Raw genomic sequence first — 14,275 nt, forward strand, 5'->3', positions numbered from 1 at the left:
TTTCAGATGATACCGACGAAAACGTCGTCCTTTAGCACTTGTCTGGCTTTGTTCATGGGGGTGGGGAATTGTACGGTGCTTATCAATGTGATTTTTATAATAATTGAGCCTACGCTTCAACCTTTCACTGCTCTTGTTTGTCTCCATAGAAAAGCGCCATGTTTACGTGACAAGCTGCACCGTGGGAGCCCAAAAACATCCTGAGCTTCTTGTAAATTCTGCTTCACAAATACTATGGACTCGTGCATGTACATGCCCTTTGCAATAGGAACACTGCAGAAAGTGGGGGATGGGATGGGATCTTGCCCATATTTAACAATATATAAAACGATAGCGAGCTATAATCATATAATCCCAGCGACATACGTGTCTATTCACGTGTCTGCGAGAATTTAAACTTGATCACCAGTGATCTGTTTCAGAATTCCAGTTAAAATCTTGCATTATGGTCAAAGGTGCAAAGGATATTATTAACGTCTCGTGTACGTGATTCCTTCTGCTGCTTGCTACACTTCACACGTGAAGCTCTGATCCACGTCACATTTTTTTACAGCTTCTCTTTAGTACAGTTAACAAAACCCCACCCACAGCTGATACAGCCAAGATCACACATTTAGTTTTCCTTGTTGAACTTTTTTAATTGGACATTTAACCCGAACACACTCAAATTATCGTCTGCCCCACGCGTGAAATAAATAATATAATGTGCGACTTTATTTCATATTCATATTGATTAATTCAACATATTTGGTCAAACCAGTCTTTTTACAGACTATCTGAACATTTGCAGTTACACTGCACATAATCCACACTTTCTTTCCTTTTTTTTTTGATGTCTTCTAATTCTTCTCTCAAGAAGAAGAATAATATATATATATAAGGCCCTTAACCCTCAGTTGTGTGTGTGTGTGTATATCACACAACTGAGGGTTAAGGGCCTTGCTTAGGGGCCCAGCATTTGGAGGCTTGGTAAACCTGGGAATCAAACTCATGACCTCCTGATCAGTAGTCCAACACCTTAATCACTATGCCACCACATCCCACAATTTTTACAACTCTGTATATGTTTATGAGTCCATCATTTGTTTAATTTTCGACTTATTGGAGGAACTATCAAATCGTCCTCTCGTGAGACATAAACCATTTTAAACAGACCTACACTGTCTTTGCTTCAGAGGTGGGAATGAAACCCAAATGCACTGCAGCCACAGATAGTAAACAATACCCTAACTTTACTACAATCCAGTACTTTACAAAACAAATGAACCATAGTTGAGGTCAGCATTGTTAAACATGTCCAAACAATAACGTGCAATCAAATGATTTAGTTTCGAGATTACTTGTCTTGTCTCGAATTTCTTGTGAATTTAACTGTTTGTGTCCTACAGTGGTTTATTGCACAATAGAGGTGAACTGCCCTTGAAGGAGGAAGCAATACACTATTGCATGAAGTGTTTTTTCCTATACAATTTCTCACGTCTACTCGTCAGACTGTTAGTTTATAACCTTGCCAAGTGTAACAAGCGATAAAGCGTAAACAAGACAGAGTACAGCATGTCCACAATTATTGTATGGAGATTTGTTGCGTCATAGAACAAAACTAACGCCCTTCGGTATCCCAGAATTCAGTGCGCGAGCTGCGGCGCACTGGCTGACAAAGAGAAAAGAAAAACAAGGGTGGGATTTGGACAATAACTCGCTTCTACAAAAATAGTCGACGCAAAGGTAAAGTTTCCCTGTTACTCATTAAGACAGTGATGTGCATAATAATAATAATAATAATAATAATAATAATAATAATACATGTTTACAACCGCGTCTATCCAGGTTAATGATTTGTTCATGCTAACAGTTACACAGCTGATCAACATTCTGTGTAGCTGTAAACAAGCTCTTATCTGGATTAACACGCCGATATTTAGACTGGTTTTAGGATCTTCGTGTTAGCAGACTAACTATCACAATCCTAGTGTTAACGTGTTAATAACTTCAAACTTAAAAAAAAAGAACCTAGCTAACGTCATAGTGTTTGTTTACGTTAGCTGGTCGTGTGCTATTGCTAATAATAAACAAGTGGCTAGTACGGTTTTGACAGCATGACAGATTAGCGATAAACATACGAGTCCATGACTTTTGGTTTGATACCAGTGACATCTCGTAAACATATCATGTTATATCGTTATAGCATGCCGTTATAGCATGTCGTTATAACATGTTATTAGCTCCCTCTAGCTAACGTTAGCTTAATGTGTCGATTGAATGTCATTTACACTAAAGGATTTTAAGCGTCTATTTGAGAAGATATTTTAGTTTATTTTAAATCCTAATCTTCCGAGTGTTTAATGCACATATTGTTATGCGTTGTCGCGGGTTTACGTAAACGTTAGAGACGATTGCGGAATACTGCTTGCGTTAGCTATGGCTGTAAACACGGTCACGTGACTAGCCACGTGTAGCTACCAGATACACGTGGGTAGAACTTGCCCAACACTTTCTGACGTTATTTATTCTATTGGGTTTGCGTTTATTATATGTACAGGATCCAAAACAAAACCACAGGGGGGGTTCAATAATCTACGTTGTTAGTCAATTTGTCTGTTCACCTCCATGTAATCTGATCCTGTTTTAGACAATATATAAGGGCTGGATAAGGGCGTCTGCCAAATGCTGTAAATGTAAAGACAATTCTCAGCACAACAATGACACAGACGTTGTACGTTGTGTGTTTGTGTTTGTGCACTCACTGGCTAAGCCACTGACTAAATAACTGGGTTGGTTGTGATAAAATAAGTCTTGAATGAATTATAAATAAACAAAATCTATGTCTAACCAATCTGATAGAGAACTACAAAGTAGTTTTGGTTATAAAGTGTACACACTACTGCATTTGGTACAGTTGACCGTGCCACTGTGCTTCACCTTTCCGTTGACATATAGGTTAGAGCCAACAAATAAGCTTTTGTCAGTATATATATATATATATGAATTGGACCTATCAGACAATCTTTATTGTCTTGGGCAGATGGGAATATATTATGAATAATATATAAGTTAGACTATATAAATCCTTCCTTTTCTACAGACACTGAGCTTTTCCCCCACCAAAAATCATTCACTGAAATTTTACAATCCCCTTTGTGCCACAGTACTTCTGATACAATGAATCCTGTTGTGTTACTAGGAATTTAGAAATGGTCTCTTGTTTTTTAGGCTAATCACCATTCTGCAAAGGAACTAAGTGAACAAGGCCAGCTGATGTTTAAGGGAGCTTCTGCACACACTGAGCCAAAAAGTGAGTATAAGCCGAAGAGCTAGGTTCTCTCAGTCTGTGCCAATGCAGCAGCACAGCCGGCAGCCCGACCTAGTGGAAGGAAGACTTCCAGTGTTTGTGTTCCCCACCGAGCTGTTTTTTTATGCAGATGAGCAGGCCTCACACAAGCAGGTGCTTACCCTCTACAACCCATATGAGTTTGCACTCAAGTTCAAAGGTAAGATCTACATGAGTCCTGGAAGAAATACATGACATGTCTTTCAGTATGTTACAAATGGTACACTCATGTAACTGTTTGTTTTGCCCTCTTCTCAGTTCTGTGCACGGCACCAAACAAGTACGCTGTAGTGGATGCCACTGGTGCTGTGAAACCACAATGCTGTGTAGACATGTAAGCTACTCTTTGAGATTCTCAACATCTTCAGTGTACAACGTAACAATGGATATATTGTCAATCCAAGCATTCATTTGTAATTTCATGGCAAAGAAGTTTATATTTTAAAGAAAAATCTTTACTTACAAAGTAAATCTTTAGTATTTGCCTACTTGCAAAGACCAATCTTTCTTGCCACCAGTTTAAAATGACCATAATGCAATTAGTAGAATGTAATTAGACAAAGGTGTGATTATAGTTCTGACAAATATAAAATGTGTGATGTGATTTTTGTACGGTAGACTAGACAGTGGATTATTTTGGAATGAATAGAGCATACTTTACATTCATGAAGAAAAGAAAGTTCACCCTCCTTCAATTCTATGTTGTTTCATGTTTTAATTTTTTTTTTTGTCAGGGAATTAATAACAATTGTGTGGTCCTCACCAACTTCTAAAAGCAAACATATAACCTTAGGTGAAAATAAAAGATCAAAACAACATGTAAATATGTAATGAAATGAACAGGATTAGGTAACCATCATGACGTGTGCTTACATCTGTACCATCTGAGTTTTTGTAGTATGGTGTTCTGGTGCACTCGGGTGTGTGTACATTATGCCAAGAAGAAATGACAGCTGCCATTAAGTAAGCGTTGCTGCTCATCAATCTGGAAAGGGTTATAAGGCCGTCCCCATTCAGGTTTAAATTTAGCATTGTACAGTTAGAATAGTTGTTTACCTACAGAGAGATTTAAAGACAGTTGTCAGTCTTCCCAAGAGTGGGCATGCCAGCAAGGTCAGACAGTTTTAGTAATAAGAGATATAAAGGAAAACCCTACACTTATATCACCTACATGCAACTGTAAGCACATAAAACATATATGGTCATGAGAGCATAATGAGAAAAATACCAAATAAGATTGGCTTTCGTGGAAGGGTGCCTAGGAAAAAGCCCCCAAATTGCATCTAAAGAAAACAATTTCTGGAACATTATGTTTTGGTCAGATGAGACCAAGTTCTCCATGTTTGGTCATCAATGGATTGTTTGACAAAAACCAAACACCTCCTTACCAACTGTAAAGCATGGTTGTGGAGGGCTGATAAGCCACAAGACTCAGAAACTTGGAGTCAGTGAGGCAACAGTGAACTCCACTTTATACCAGAATATCCCTGAGGCAAATGTGGGGACATCTGTCCTGCGGTTTAAGCTGGAACAATATGCAGTCATGCAACAGGACAATGATCACAAGCACATCAACAAATGACATCTGAATTACTAAACAAGAAAAAAGTTGCAATGGTCAAAGTACAGAACTCAACTTCACTGAGATGCTGTGGTGGGATCTTAAGGCATAAATGTATGCCCTCAAACATCAAAGGCGTAAAGCCATGTTAGAGACTGATAAACTTCTACAGAAACTGTTTACTATAAGAGAGCTGCCACTCTTTTAAGGATTGAGGATCCCAGCAAATACAGTTGAAGATCAGAAAGTTTAATCAGAGTTATAAATATTATTACCAAAGGTGATTCTACATATTATTGAATTACAGGCTGTACTTATTTTTCTTACCTGGTTTCTGAATGTTGGATTCATTCTTTGAAAAATCACTTATTGATTTCGAAATCTGTATTCATTTTATCATCATCTTAGGTTATTTTGGTTGTTTCTAGAAGTTAGTGAGGTCCACAAAATCCTGATGAATGAAAAAGACTAATTGAAGGGGGGAGTGTTTTCTTTTTCCCATGAATGTTAGGGATGAGTATTTTTAATCTGTCCACTTGAATCTCTTAATGTCATTTCGTACACTGCACAGAGTTATCCGGCACCGAGACGTGCGGGCCTGCCACTATGGTGTGATCGATAAGTTCCGGCTGCAGGTGTCTGAGCAGAGCCAGAAGAAAGCTTTGGGCAGGAAGGAGGTGATGGCCACGCTGCTGCCCTCAGCAAGTCAAGAGCAGCCTCAAAGCCGGCCTCAGGAGGACGAGCGCAGGATGAAGGAGCAGCTTACTGACAGCTTGTTCTTTGAGCAGACTGCATTTCAGACAGGTAGTGACAATCTGTAGTTGTCTCATGAAATAGGCGTGTACAGAGTGTGTACAGAGTGTGTTTAGTGGAGATTTAAAAGTATCCTCTTTGTTTTCCATTAGAGGAGAATATCCATTTCATATGTGTTGCTTTAAGATAAACTTAATCAACTTAATATAAACTATTGGTTTATATATTGTGGGACACTGTGGTACATTCTACATATAATTATATTTCTGGGTTTTTTCTTTTCTTTTAATATTTGGAAGTAATTAAATGTAGTCGATAATGGTGCTGGGTATTGGTCCAATACCATGCCCGTCGATTTGTGCTGGTAATAAGTGCCTATCTGATACTATGTAATGTAAGCCAAGCGAACGTTGTCTTACTAATGAGCAGAAGGCATGAAGTGAGAGCAGTCTGAAAATATTCCATGATTAATGATGGCATTCAAATCAAAGCAGACTGCAAACTGTTATCAGCAGAAATTTCCAAAAGAGAAACTACAGCATCTTCCTAATAAAACATCTTAAAACACTGCAAAAATGTATTCATGGATTCTGAACCAATAAAGATAACTAGATGCACTTTACTTGCACTACGTCAGCTAGTTTATTTGTAAGAATGGGCCTTGTAGTGTACATGTGTGGACACAGATTAAACAGGGGAGATACCTACATTGCTTATGTGTATTTCTAGTGATCAATATGTAGAAATGTTTCTAGATGACAGGGACACAGTGGCATAGTCCTTAGCACTTAAATAACCCCTTTGTGTGTTTTCCCTGTGCTTCCGGCTTCCTCCCCCAGTCTAAATCATGAGGTGTAGGCTGATTGGCACCGTCTGTATTGGGTATGTGAGTGTGTGATTGTGCCATATGATGGGTTGGGAGCAGGGTGTCACCTGCTGTGTGCTCCCAGTCCCCTGGGATGGGCTCCAGGTTCTTTCAGTCCTTGTTTAGGATAAGGTGTTCAGAAAATGGATGAATGGATGGATAGCGTTCTAGGGTTCCTATTTATGTCACTAGGTTGCAGTAGAGAGCTAAGATCGTGAATTGGGATTATTTGTAATGTGTGTGTGTTCCACAGAGAGTCGAGCATCGTCAGGGGGCCCCAGCGTGCTAACTGTCTTATTGGGCCTAGTGTGTATGGCTGCCCTTATGCTCCCTACTCTGGGAGAGCAGGAATCCACAGTGCCTGTCTACCTCCACTTAAGTGTTAATAAGAAACTCGTAGCTGCTTATGTATTAGGTGAGTTGCTCTGTGAACTTTGCGAAGTATGTATTTTTTTAAATGCATGTAGTCATTTATTTTTCTGTGACTGTTGTTTGTATGCAGGTCTTCTTACAATGGTTATCCTCCGCACATGAAGTGACACTGTCTGACAACTTTGTACAGAGGAAAGTGTGAATAAGCAGAAGAATATAGAGGGGAAATAGACATTTGCACAACCAGAAGAGTTGTGAAAAAGGGGTGAGCCCAAGTGTGATAGATAAAAGCCACCCTTTTTTACAGGAACTAACTGTTTAAATGACATTACAAACATGTACGGCCATGAAGACGCAAACATTATGGGTTCAGTTGAGGGATGTACAAACTGGACATCCAGAAACACTGACTGAGTTGGCGACTGGAGCCATGCTGACTATCAGGAATAGACAGGAAGGGGATGTGTGTATAACCAAGAGGAATATGTTAAATTAAACCTGTTTTACTTTGCATCATTTGTGTCTGTGCTGTTTTGTTGCCGCCATACAATCTGTAATTAACATGCATCTGGCTTGTTTTATTAAGAATTACTTTAGAGTCCTTCTTGTCGGCCATGTTGTTTGTGCCGCTTCGTAGATGCTCATGAAGAATAAACAATATTTCAATGTACTATCTTATAATGTTTGACTAAATCATTAATCACTTAATTTCAATATTGTTATTTATTGCATTTTTGCATATTTAAACTACATTTCAACCATAAATAGTGATGCAAAATGAAAAGAAAAGCCTTTTTATATCCTTTTACCAGTTCTTTTAACCACTTTGCAATAGCAGACATTGTCTGGTGCGTAAATGCTAAGCTTTAAATGTGTTTTAAAGGTTAATTGTTTGAAAGTTTTAGTTTGTACACCAAACGCTTAAACTCTTTCATAATTAATGTCTTCCAGGGTCCATTAGCAACGTGTAAGCGTTTATGAAAAAGTGCAGGATTTGATTCACTTCATATACAGCAACGGTTGATTACAGAAAGCAACTAATCTCTTAACAAAACATGTTTAGGCACAGGGATTTTGTTATAGAAGGTGAAGCAGTAAAAGGAACTAGAGAGAAACGAGTTCTGCAATTTAGTGGAGATCCACTAATGTTCTGTTTACATAAATTAGGAGCAATTCCTACATTTTGTTTAAATTCACAGCATTTAGCAGACGCTCTTATCCAGAGTGACTTACATTTTATCTCATTTTTATACAACTGAGCAATTCAGGGTTAAGGGCCTTGCTCAGGGGCCCAGCAGTAGCAGGTTGGTGGACGTAGAAATCAAACTCACAACCATCCGATTGGTAGCCCAACACCTTAACCACTAGGCTACCAATTCTCTTACTACGAAAGCACAAAAAAGCACATGACCCCATACCCAACGAAAAGACAGAATAAAATGTCCATACCAAGCATTGCAAGACAAATAATTTATTTTGTAATCTGAAGATCACTGGATAAAGGGGACAAAAAAAATAATCTTTTTGTCCATTCAGAGCTGAGCTCAGCAAAGCACTCGACTCATTAAACACAAAAGCTTATGGTTTACGCTCTTGAAAGAGGACAGCAATTTAAATAAAAGATCAGACAAGTCCACAGGACAAAAAAAAACTAAACAAAGCAAAAAAACAACAACTGGTAAATCAAACCACAAACACATCAACCGTCAATACAGCACAGTAAAGGGACCTACACGACCCACTTACTGCTCCCCCCCCTTCTTGAAAAGAAAGACATTCAGAGAAAGAATGTAGAGTGCAGTTTTGCTTTAGCCATATTTCTAATATGGGGCAATTAACCACACAGTTAATTTCACTTCCATGAAAAACAATCTACAATCATTTTCCTGCTTGCAAATAAGAACAAATCAGTTATGATGCATCATGCTCTAAGGAAATAAAGCCATTTCTTTTTCTTTTTTAAAACAAATTCATAAAACCATTTACAAAAAAATACTATTTACTAAAATAACAAAAGCTCAAATGAACTTACACAAGTACAAATTTACACATTTCTTATTTACAGACCTTTAATGGCACACTACTTTCATGAATCAGTAGATGACTGTCCTCCAGACATGAATCTTTTCTATTGCATGTTCAAATGTCTCCATCAGCAGCCGCTATTCTTCTATTTATATATATATTTTCTGACAGTGACCTGCAGTAGTTCACCCCATGCAAAACAATGCATTATACATAAATAACTCATTTGTTTAAGGTTGGTATTGTCACACAGTGATATTTCAAAGACAAGTAAATAAGGGTGAAGCAACTCTGTATAAAAGGCCTGTAAGAGACATTGCAAATAAGGCAGTTCACCTCTCTAAAGCTGGCAAGGCTAAGCCATGTAGGGTGGTAAACTTTAAGATAAATGGCAACTCAGACTGTTGAATGTGCTGTAGTGTTCAAATCCTGGATTTAGTGGTACACGTCCCCATTAATATTGCATTATACCAGCATTTGCACCAATTCTCAAATAGCTGATGGCAACTGTTAACTCCATTAGAACAACTTAATGAAGCACCAAGAGTGATAAATAAGCACTCATCAACAGTGTTGCCCCCTCCTTCCAGCTACATGAATAATGAAAGGGTGATCCACATACACTCAGCCAAGGGCAGATACAAACTCGGTTGTAAATGTATGCAAGTGCCATTGTACTCAAATTGTCAGTTAACTGCTCAAGCACTGTGCACAAATTTAGTTTAACACAAATTCAAATGACAAGCTAATAGCCACCACTGTATGTACATACTTACAAAAAAACAAAAACAAAGCTGGAACCAAAAATAAGTTACATTCTTTCACACAATACCTGTTGGCAATCTGCTTGTCTAAATTAAAAGATCTATAGTAATAGTCCAGGCCAAAGGCAACCCAATGGTACTGTTGCTTTTATATTAGAATTCCCATCATTTCATAGAATTACAAGAAGAAAAAAAATTCATACAGAAACTGCAGGGTTCTGAAATGCTGTTCATTTCATTATGGAGCGTTACCCCAAATATTACACCTTTATATAGCAGCTGGTGCAAACAGCATTCACAGTCTTTACCCCTGCAGCTTTCCCCAATGGGAGAGTCCATACAAATTACCTGCAGGGCTTTGGCTTCTTTTATTACAGAGCTTCCCCACACTGTCTCGTTGAAAAAGCAAATCACCACCAGAAAATGAAAGACAACAAAAAGCACGAGTGGGAAAGCATGGAATAGAAGCACAAGAAACTCCAGAGGCTCAATTCATGTGACCTTTCTTGCAATATAATACAATATGTCGATCACTTGGGTGAGAGATCCTGGAGAGGGGTGAAGGGAGAGTTGCTCGAAGAGGGCGAGACCCCTTCCATCTTAGCTGGAGAACCTGAAGAGGAGCCAACACTGCTGAGGCTTCCATCAAGCAGGTCAGGGGATAAACTGTAGGAACAAAGAATCACACATTAAGCTCAAATACACACCAGACTAGACCAATGTACTGAAATTTGTCAACTTAAAAACTGAAAACATAAAATTGAAATATTGTCTACATTTGGACATGAAGCTCAGTTTCACTGCTTTATTCATCTAAGCAGAAGAGTAATAAATGCTGCCAAGTAAAATTAATCATCAAATGACAACAATTATTTTCACCTTCCTCCAACACATTCAATACCACCAACAACCCACCATGTGCTGAGTTCAGGCAGGTGGGCCGTCTCTGAGGACAACATGGTGGTGGTACCCTGGAAAAGTCTCTTTGGCTGGCTTTCTGCTTCCATATCACCTGAAACTAGGAGGGTAATTGCCTTAAGATGTAATAAATGCAGAAAAACGGTTTTCAACCATTAGGATCAACCTTTAAAGTAAAGAAGAATTTCTTTCAAAAATGCAGTATATTGAAATTGCAGATTTTGTAGGGGAAAAAAATTAAAGCCAGATTAATCTGGTTAGTTCTTTATTTTCACCCATTTTAATGAGACAGGTGAAAAGAAAAAAAAAAAAGAAAGAAAAAATACAGCAGTGTTCAGGTAAGAGTCTACAGCAGGGGTATTCAATTAAAATTCAAGAGGTCCAGTTACTAAAATTTCCTCCCAGCAAAGGTCTGAATCTTATATTGTCACTTAAAATAGTGTACCCTCATGTTAATAAAATCAATAACGCACATACATTTCTATATAATTTATTGTTAAATTTCAAGTGTTTTCAAAGTCTGAACTTGTATGGCACTTGAATGGAAAATACTGTAGTTGTCTTTACTACATGTCAAGTAACAGACAACAGACACTGAATTTCTTCTGAATAAAATAAATAAAAAGTGCAAACACAGCTTTGTGCAGCCTGAACTTAGGGCCTATATTTCAAGTAATGTAAAACATTCAGGATCTTCTGAATAAAATAAAAGTGCTTTTAATCTTTAAGAAAAAAATACAAAAGACTTTTGAGCTGCCCCTTTTTTAAACATTAACTACATTAATAACACAGGAGACAGAGGCAAAAGAACATTAAGTAAAATAGAACAGGGCAGAATTTACTGAATAAAAGAAAAGTGCAGAGCTTTGAGCAGCTCCCTTTTTCCTCTCTCCTTTCCACTTCTCCTTACTCCCTTTCCATCTTCTGGTCCTAGTAAGAGAAATGGGCATGTAACTGTCCTGCCAGCAGTTTGAATCTTAATTGTCCTGCCAGCGTAATTAGGTGCATTACTGCCACCTTCTGCTCTGGAGTATGGAACAGAAAATCTGTTTTCGGCTTGGCTTTTGATGACGCTCCTGTCGTAATAACTAGATTAACTGCGCATGAACGAAAGATTTCTTTATATTAATATCCAAGAGCTTATATAATCTTATAATATTAGATTATAATAAGGAGATACTTAATATGATATTAAAATTTTAACGGGTCCGGGCAGACCAATCACTCGGTCCGGATCATGGTCCACCATTTGGTGATGCCCGGTCTACAGACTTAGAACATCTTGATTTACCAAATTCATTCCACTTTTTCATAAATGCTTCAGACAGATCAACTTGAGATGGTGATCCTCCTTCAAAAGTTTCTCTTACCCTTCTGTCAATGTTGGAGGGACGGTCAGTTATTAGTGTTCAACTTTAAAAGATGAATGGCTTCACAAACATTCAAAAAAGCAGCAAATCATCTCTCATTTATCCTGTAAACTGCTGTTGTATAAAAGATACAAGGTGGCTTAGCACACTTGGAGAACACAACCACTCTTACTGTAAGCAAGGAGACCAAAAATTGTGACAGGGAATGAAAAGAATACAATCAAATTATGACAGCAGGGCAAATTATGGCCTGCGAGAAATGATCAGGATATGTTGAACCCCACAGATAACACTTAATACCAGTTGGAGGAACACTCAGGGCTATATACTATCTAATTCTGTACACAAGATGATCATTTTACCTTTCCGTTTGATTGGGCCCAAAATGCTGGGTCTGATGCAGTTAATTGGGCTCTGACTCCTCCTGCTGAACACACAGAAGGTTCCCAAAAATGAAATACAAATAAAATCAATAAAACACATTAATATTAATTATTCTTTCCCTGTCAATTAAAACTGTATGTGAAGTTCACCTGAAACGACGTGTTGGACTGGGAACAGGACTGGGAGTTAGACCATTACTGCTCACCAAGATTTGTAAAGATGGAGAGAAGCACTGCTGCTCATTAAAGAAGGAATATTTGCATGAGTATTAGCACGATTACCAGGATTACAGAAGTGTAGTGCTTTGCTTAATGAAATCACAGTGCACAATACCTTCTTCCCAATTCCTCTGGTAGGGGATGGAGCTGGAGACACAGGCACAAAATCAATGCGCTTCGGGGACGATGATGAGGATTTCTCAAAGTCATTATCACTCTGGAATAACAGTATAGACAGTGAACTTTTTTCATGATCAACAAAATATTCTTAGATAAGCATTACTGTAGGAGTGCTATACTACCAACACAGTCCGTTCTTGAGAGACTGGTGGCCCTGTTGACTCCCATATTACTCTAGCATGCTGTTTATATATCCACAATCTCATCAGTAGCGAGAGGTGGATGTGTTGTGGCAGTAAAGCCACTGCATGCAAATTTTAGCATCTGCTCATTTACAAGTCCTTAACATAGTTTAAGGTAGCCTACACTGAAATACAACCTTTGTAGTACTGAAAAGCACATCCTTTACAAAAGAAAAGTGCCCCCTGTTGTGGAGTACAATGCCCCAGCATTTCTAAGTATTACAGTTGGCCTTACCAGACTAAGACTTTCCTCCCATGACTGGCTCATTTGCATGGCTGCCTGCACCTCCCTAGTTGGACAAAGAGGGGGAGAAAGGGAAAAAAAAATAAAATAATCAGACAATACATAAAAGGGTACAGAGGATAAGAAGACCACTGTTTTTTGATGCCAAGATTTCATCTGTTTAAATTTAATTTTTTTTTTTGAGTCACCCATAATGAAGATAGCAGCATCCGGAAAGCCAGTTATTTACCGTTCATGAGCTGTTTCCCTGTTCATCACATCAACCCCTTCCTCCTACAAAAAAAAAATTAATTTATATACATATATCCACAGAAAACAGTGACATACAAGCTCTATTGTTGCACTATAAAGCACAGGCAAGTGCAATTAAATCTCTCAAACTCTAAACAACATGACAAAAAAAATACAATTAGGGTATTCAATCTTGTTTTTCATCTTTGTTATCTCTGCACCAGAAACATTTCAGAAAAGAAAATACGTTATAACGATCATTTGTTTTCATTTTCACTAACAGCTACTATAACTAGCCCATTAATATTCTGATACAGTTAAAACAGATATGCTGTGTTATTAGGTTCAAAATTCAACCCCTAATCTGCTAGATTTTACACAGAGATAGACCTGGTTTACCTGTTTGATTCTTTCAAGCCTGGTGCTCGGGATGCGAACCGGGGAAGATGGAACCTGGGTATTGCATAAGGAACAATGAGCAAAGAAAACCTTGAACACCATTAAATCGACTAAATCTGCAAATTGCCGTGTTACACACCATGTTTGGTCGATTAACAAGAGTTGTGCTGTTTCGTCTGCTGCGTAGTATTTCTCTTTGGAAAACCTGAGAGTTGTCACTATAAGACAGATGAAGGGTTATTGAATGTATAGACAAGGGAAGTGTAGGATGCGTCATGGAGTCAGGAAGCTTTTGTCATTTCAACCATCTATAGCTGATGGTTGAAATGACAATAAAAGCTTCCTGACTCCATGACACATCCTGGACATTGTGCAAGTTTACTACCAATATGGTCTGTGCCTTAAGACTGGTGGCGATGTTAACTCAGTGAAGTGGGTGTTTATTTTTGTTGTTGCAAGGCTGTAAATCCACACTCCTGAC

The 14,275-nt window shown here is 38.2% G+C and overlaps 2 protein-coding genes and 1 non-coding gene across 7 annotated transcripts in view; 1 reads left to right on the forward strand and 2 right to left on the reverse strand.

The window, feature by feature from the left end:
* Positions 1 to 1,504: 1,504 nt before the first annotated feature.
* mospd1 (motile sperm domain containing 1) lies at positions 1,505 to 7,392 on the forward strand. 2 transcript variants are annotated; one of them, XM_027136044.2, is made up of 7 exons: positions 1,505 to 1,725; positions 3,211 to 3,292; positions 3,420 to 3,488; positions 3,587 to 3,662; positions 5,461 to 5,693; positions 6,761 to 6,922; positions 7,010 to 7,392. In XM_027136044.2, exons 2-7 carry the CDS (start codon positions 3,256 to 3,258, stop codon positions 7,039 to 7,041), a joined length of 609 nt encoding a protein of 202 aa, XP_026991845.1. In that variant the 5' UTR covers positions 1,505 to 1,725; positions 3,211 to 3,255; the 3' UTR covers positions 7,042 to 7,392. The 2 variants fall into 2 exon arrangements, with proteins under 2 accessions (XP_026991845.1, XP_026991844.1); XM_027136043.2 differs by having other exon boundaries at positions 1,507 to 1,725; positions 3,211 to 3,488.
* Positions 7,393 to 8,334: 942 nt separating this feature from the next.
* Positions 8,335 to 14,275, reverse strand: part of pabir2 (PABIR family member 2) — a 7,000-nt gene continuing 1,059 nt past the window's right edge. Inside the window, exons 2-10 of one of the 4 annotated variants that reach the window (XM_027135964.2) lie at positions 13,934 to 14,012; positions 13,795 to 13,848; positions 13,394 to 13,437; positions 13,156 to 13,210; positions 12,674 to 12,775; positions 12,490 to 12,575; positions 12,319 to 12,380; positions 10,584 to 10,686; positions 8,335 to 10,334 (exon numbers count right to left, since the gene is read on the reverse strand). In XM_027135964.2, coding sequence (XP_026991765.1) covers positions 10,199 to 10,334; positions 10,584 to 10,686; positions 12,319 to 12,380; positions 12,490 to 12,575; positions 12,674 to 12,775; positions 13,156 to 13,210; positions 13,394 to 13,437; positions 13,795 to 13,848; positions 13,934 to 14,012 — 721 coding nt within the window. In that variant the 3' untranslated portion in view covers positions 8,335 to 10,198. Of the gene's footprint in view, positions 10,335 to 10,583; positions 10,687 to 12,318; positions 12,384 to 12,489; positions 12,576 to 12,673; positions 12,776 to 13,155; positions 13,211 to 13,393; positions 13,438 to 13,794; positions 13,849 to 13,933; positions 14,013 to 14,275 lie in introns of all 4 variants that reach the window. The other 3 variants (XM_027135963.2, XM_047802286.1, XM_047802285.1) reach the window with 3 other exon arrangements.
* Positions 12,839 to 12,992, reverse strand: LOC113636209. The gene has a single exon (XR_003438993.1). It is a non-coding gene; the product is annotated as a small nucleolar RNA U109 (small nucleolar RNA).

This window comes from Tachysurus fulvidraco, chromosome 17 (genome assembly GCF_022655615.1).
Source record: "Tachysurus fulvidraco isolate hzauxx_2018 chromosome 17, HZAU_PFXX_2.0, whole genome shotgun sequence".
NCBI classification, from domain to species: domain Eukaryota; kingdom Metazoa; phylum Chordata; class Actinopteri; order Siluriformes; family Bagridae; genus Tachysurus; species Tachysurus fulvidraco.